The 5606-nt window shown below is 51.9% G+C and overlaps 2 protein-coding genes and 1 long non-coding RNA gene across 3 annotated transcripts in view; 2 read left to right on the forward strand and 1 right to left on the reverse strand.

The window, feature by feature from the left end:
• The window catches only part of LOC112212182, a 78249-nt gene that overhangs the window by 10891 nt on the left and 61752 nt on the right, over window positions 1-5606 (forward strand). The window lies entirely within an intron of this gene.
• LOC100740250 (hemicentin-1) overlaps window positions 1-5606 on the reverse strand; it is a gene marked incomplete at its 3' end in the record, with an annotated part of 33576 nt that overhangs the window by 5741 nt on the left and 22229 nt on the right. The window contains 1 exon segment of the mRNA XM_033318922.1: window positions 1-425. This exon segment is cut by the window's left edge and continues 15 nt beyond it. Within this exon segment, the coding sequence (XP_033174813.1) occupies window positions 1-425 (425 nt within the window).
• LOC112212184 overlaps window positions 1-5606 on the forward strand; it is an 11257-nt gene that overhangs the window by 3703 nt on the left and 1948 nt on the right. The window lies entirely within an intron of this gene.

Raw genomic sequence — 5606 nt, forward strand, 5'->3', positions numbered from 1 at the left:
CTCGGGGCTGCCGCCGTTCGTGTTGCACTGTAACTCGAGCTTTTGGCCCTCGGTGGCGGACGCCGCGTTCGGCGAGATCGTCGGTGGCCCAGGCGCTCTAAGTACGGTCAGAGTGATGAACTTGCGGTGCAGGTCGTGCCCGGTGCCGCTCGCCTTCACACGGCACTCGTACTTGCCGTTGTCCCTTTCATACGATACGTTTCGTATCTGAAGATCGTATCGACCGTCCTCTAAGTTCATGAACACCTTGTACTGAGGCGATAACGCGAGACTGTCTATCGCTGCGTTATCATGATTGTCATTGGTGTGCGTCAACCAGAAACAAGTTACGTTTTCCCTCGGTGGGGAGAAGCGACACTGCAGCTGTACGGTGGACCCCTCGTGCGTGTCCATCTGCGTTTCCTCGACGCGACCCTGTGCCGCTGCTGAAACACATCGAAACCAACCATCTCGTTAGAACTCGCGCTCCTATACACCGTTGTATATTTCTCGTCGACAGACGCACATTTTCTTTTCATCGCGCCGTGTGCATTTTCTCGCGTCCGTTTCCCATCGTCTAATTCCGTCTCGCGCTCCAACGGTCTAATATTCTATGCGCCAGAGCTTGCACGATTTATACCGTTCGTCATCACCGAGCCAACCTATACGCGGGAATCGTTTTGCAATTTTAACCGTCGCCGATATATAACGTCCACGTATATGCAAAACGATAGGCGTCGCGACGGCCAAACGATCCGTCGCTGTCTCGTCATTGGGTCGCGTAACGGTAAAGTCACCGGTTTGACTTCTCGCTGATATCGCGAGACCTCTCTTTCTTCTTCCTCTTATTCTCCTCTTTCGCGACTGTAACCCCACCACTACTGGGCGTTCGTTTCTTCGTTCGTTCGTTCGTTCGTTCGTTCCAAGGGATCGTTCCCCCTTTCCTTCTAACCACCTTAGCCTGCGTTATGTCAGCGTGCGTCTCTTTTCAACCTTCCTCTCTCACCTTTACCTGGTCCGTCCGGCTCCCACTCGCCGCTCAACCCATCTTTTCTCTACCTATGCACCAGTCTATATTTACGTCTGCTTGTCTCTCTATAAATCCATCCGCGCCGTTCTATCCCTCTTCGTTGCCTCTATCCCCTATCTTAGCTATTCATCGACCCATCGCAGTTTACGTTTTCCCTTCGAACTCTCCCCGCGTTTCTCGCCGTGGCTTGTTTACTTTTCGATAGCACCGTTTTCTTGCTCACGTGCCATCAGACGGACGCGACGTTCGATTTCTTTTATCGAGATACCGACTATACGTGTACGTATTTTCCTATCTTTACTAGCACGCGTGGAATGTGAGCGAGTGTATATATACGGTGCATCGTCGAAAAATCGATCGAAAGAGCGTTGTCGAACGAATCGTAACGAGCTGCCATCGGTGTGTCGTCGGTTACCTAACGTATATTATATTCGACGAAGAAGCAGCTGCAAGGCGAGCCGTAGCGTTAACCCGTCGCTCGTATACACGGAGACACCTGTGGCAGCTCGACTACGTCACGAAGCCTAATACCGTCGTCGCGGCGTCGTTCGGTATTTCTCCAACGGGAAGCTGCCTAAGCGAGCCGCGTTCTGCATACCTAACGAATTTACCATGACTACGCTATCGACACAGCTTCGTCGAATTTGTGTCTTTACAGCGTGAAATACGAAGAAACATGGCTCGTAATGCCACGTTCACAACGTGCAACGAAAAAATGACGAACTCGTCAACGAACAGCGAACGAAAAAGTACATCAAAGGATCTGTTTACATTTCGTTCGTGAACTGTAATGGTGGACACGGTGCTACTTCTATTCGCAATGACTACATACATAGCGGAATTATTTGCCAACAATTCTAGTTAATGTGGATGCGGCATTACAGCCGGCTCTACAGTACGATCTATACAACGATGCCATGTTAGCCAATTACAATTTTTCTTCGCTAACTGGTTCCCGCTTACAAAATTAATTCTTGGAACTTGTTTTGTGTAGCTTCTAGTATTGCGTATGTAAATGCACAAACGCGGCTGGGTCAATACTTGGGATTTTCGGAAAATATCTCCGCACAAGGTCGTAACTTGTAATCAGCTAGAAGAATATTTGCGTACTTCGATCTATACGTGAACGTTCGAACGTTTGTCGATAGGATTGAAATCGCGCGCAGAGTTTTCATTGGTCGAGGAGGCGAAAGGAGGCCTTCTCGGCCTCGAGCGCGGCCCAGAACGGGTTTGTTAAAAGGACGCGTAACAAAACTCGCTGCAAACTGCGACATACCGACACGGCACGTCGCGAGAGTCGCGACGCCATGCAAGGGCTCTCTTTCCAATCGTTTTCTTCGCCGGCCGTAAAACCGTTTCGTCATTCACGATGACACGATTCTCGGTAGGAAAAAATCTACCATCTTTTTCCTTTTTTCATCGAGAGAAAAGTAGGATCGACGAGTCTCGACGCAGGCTATAAACGAGGAACGAGTTTTTTCGTTTCTGGGGAATGTACTTACCGGGATACAGCAGCAGCGAGGTAACAACGATAATTGCCGCGATGCTCGGCAGTCGAATCCTATCCATTCTATCGGCAAAACGAATTCCACAAACGGTTCGAGTGGAACGGAACAACGAGAGGCGCAAATTGCGCGACTCCATTCGCACTGGAGGACAGAGTTCCGCGTTACAGCGACTTTCACCGAGAAACGACGGCGGTGCGCGAGTTTTGCCAGCACGCGGCATCGATGATCGTATCGATCTTCTCGATCACGCTCGTCAAATCACCAAACAAACCACTGCACGCATAACTCGATATTCGTTCTATTCTATCACTCGTTGTTTCACTCTCGCACCTTCTCTTCGCACTGTATCTCTCTCCCTTCGTCGAAATCGGTAAAACAAAGACAACAACAAGCTTCATCGGTCGCGATTCTTCCCGAATTCGTATGCGATCGACGTTTTCGAACGAGTCACGACTACCTGGATGGTAGACCCACGCGAATTGTTTCACGATCCACTGGCTCAAAAAAGTATCCTCCCATCGTCTCGGGTGCCCGACGCTTGGCTGCTTGATGGTTTCTCACTCGCGGCGATTTCTCAACAGCGGCATGCTCGTTGCAGCAGGTTCGCCGAGAACGACGAGGCTCGCACGGTGATTTCCATCGCGAGCATCCGTCCGTCCGCGGGACAGACAAAAAAGGAAGGTTTGCGCGCGATTTCAAAACGCCACGTTGCAACCGTCCGGCCTAAGGCACTCCTTTGTTCCGCTGGTGAGACTCGCAGGTATTATGCGCGTTCTCGCGTACCACCTTCGGTACGCGGATCTTCGTTCAACCGCTCCAACCTGCGATACTCGATCGCCACCTACGTGCTTTGTCCTTCTGTTCGTGAAACTTTACTTTCCCCTGTGGTTTTCGCGAGACGGTCAGTCGATGCAAAAATAGCGAGGGACGAGCGAGGAAGCGAGGGCAACGGGACGAAAATAAATCGAAAAATGTGTCAAGATGGAGAAAGTGTACGGCGAAACGAATGTAAAACTTGCAACATGCGAATAAAGACACTGTTCTGTCGTCGGATATCGTACAAGTCCGTTTTCAGTAAGAACACTATAAGGGTAACGTATCCGTAGGAGCGTTAAAAAATTCCAATATCAACTAACATTCACGCAAACACACTCGACAAGGGTCGCGCGACGACTGAGCTTGGGGTCGCGTAGCATCGGCGCTACCCCCCACCGGTCGGCTTCTCCCCGATCGCCGCGTCCCCCACTACGGTTTGGTGCGCGCGTAGCGCAGCGCGCAACGTACAACCGGTCGTCGTTCGTTCGTATGGATATATATGTATAGGACGATGGTGTCGGAGGTGGTGATGGTAGTGGCGATGCTAGTGGTGACGATGATGCTGGCGATGGTAGCCAAGGTGGCAGCGGCTGGACGGAAGACGAACGGCGAACGAACGTGTTCGAAGAGGACAGAGAAAAAAGGATCGGAGGGAAACACATAGGGCATGATGAAGACGAGGCAGAATAAGGTAAAGCCATTGAGGAGAAGAGAGAAAACGATGGTTAGAAAAGGTTGGAAGCGCGAGAACAGCTTGCCCCCACCGACCTATGCGGCAGGTGGTTCTTACCGCCGTGGGCTAGGCCCAAGGGATTGCCAAACCTTCGCGCGGCCGTCTGTCGTTGAGCTTTTTCATCGGCGAGCCTGCTCTCGACCCCCGCGCAATTTTTTCTCTCTCGAAATAACCGCTAGGGACGACGAACGACGACCGAGGAATTTAACGAGGACGAACGTCCTGTTTAAGGGTCAACTTCGCGGCTACTACTCCTCAACTGGAATCGCGAGGAATCTTAGCGAGAGGGTACATTGGTCGCGAAAAGAGAAGAATCGCGACCGGTGGTTTTTCGACGGTCGAAGGACACCTCGGTGCAGCAGGTGTCCGTTTCTCGACGATCGCTCCTCTCCACCCGATTTACCACGCTACCTGCCTCTTACTTTCGGCCAGCTGCTCCTCCATCCTGCGGAATTCTCTATTTTCCTAGGAATAAATATTCCCATCGTTCTGATAGTCGAAGGATGCGTTGGACGAAAGGTGCGCGGACATATGGCTCGCGTGAAAATCGACGTTTCCCACACCCGCGCGCGTTCACGTTCACAAACCGTAAGAGGAGCGCTGAACGCGATCGAAGGGAAGATGCGAAGGATGAGAAGGGGTACGAAATGAAATCGAAGACGGGTCTCGAGGACGAGAGAGGCCGCAAAGAAGCGGGTCTCGATTCGGATGAAAGGCGGAGGACTCAACCAAGGGGAAACGTTCGTTGTTCGACGGCGATCGGTTTTCGGCTCGGTTTGAAAAATCGGGCGAGCGGTGAATGGTAGACGATCAGGTCGAAGTTTGCACGCGAGACGCGTCAAAAATGCGCTTAATTAAACGGTAACGATTGCCGTTCGCGAGCCGTTAACGAACCTTCGTAGGAACGGTCAGCGGAATAAGCCCGGCGGAATCGTCGAAATAATTGCGGCCGCGATAATTGCGCCTCGATTCGAACGATTCCGGGTGGCTCGCGTCAGCCCCGCGGCTTCTCCAACTTTTCACCCATCGATTAAAAGCGCGCGATTAAACCCTGTGTCATTCTCAACACGTTGTAAACGTCTCGAGTGCCCTCGTCTGCGCGATTGGATTCGATCGATGGCGTTGCTTCTTTCCATTCGCGCTCGTAAAACCGACGCTCGATCGTACTAAATCTAGTAGATCGAAACGACCGAATCGTGAGTCTTCGTGTACGCGAGATCCGTCCGGCCTGGAGTTTCAAGCAAGGTTAACGGAGAGTTAGCCCGGAGAGAGAGAAAAAGAGAGAGAGAGAGGAAAAGGCAAGCAACAAAGACGAAGTATGGTGGCAAAGAGGGCAGCCGGGCCTCGCACAGCATCCCGTGGCCGCCACGTCCAGTCACGCGAACCATTAAAGATTCAAAGCCCGGAGGCCGAGCAGATGGTCCCCGAACCGAGAAACGAGAATCGTGAAAAGATCTCTGCCAAGAAGCAACAGCCCGGACTCGGACTCGGACCCGAAAGCGGCAGCCCAGGAATTACTAGGAAGCGGCAACACCGCCGG

This window comes from Bombus impatiens, unplaced genomic scaffold (genome assembly GCF_000188095.3).
Source record: "Bombus impatiens unplaced genomic scaffold, BIMP_2.2 scf_0129, whole genome shotgun sequence".
NCBI classification, from domain to species: Eukaryota; Metazoa; Arthropoda; class Insecta; order Hymenoptera; family Apidae; genus Bombus; species Bombus impatiens.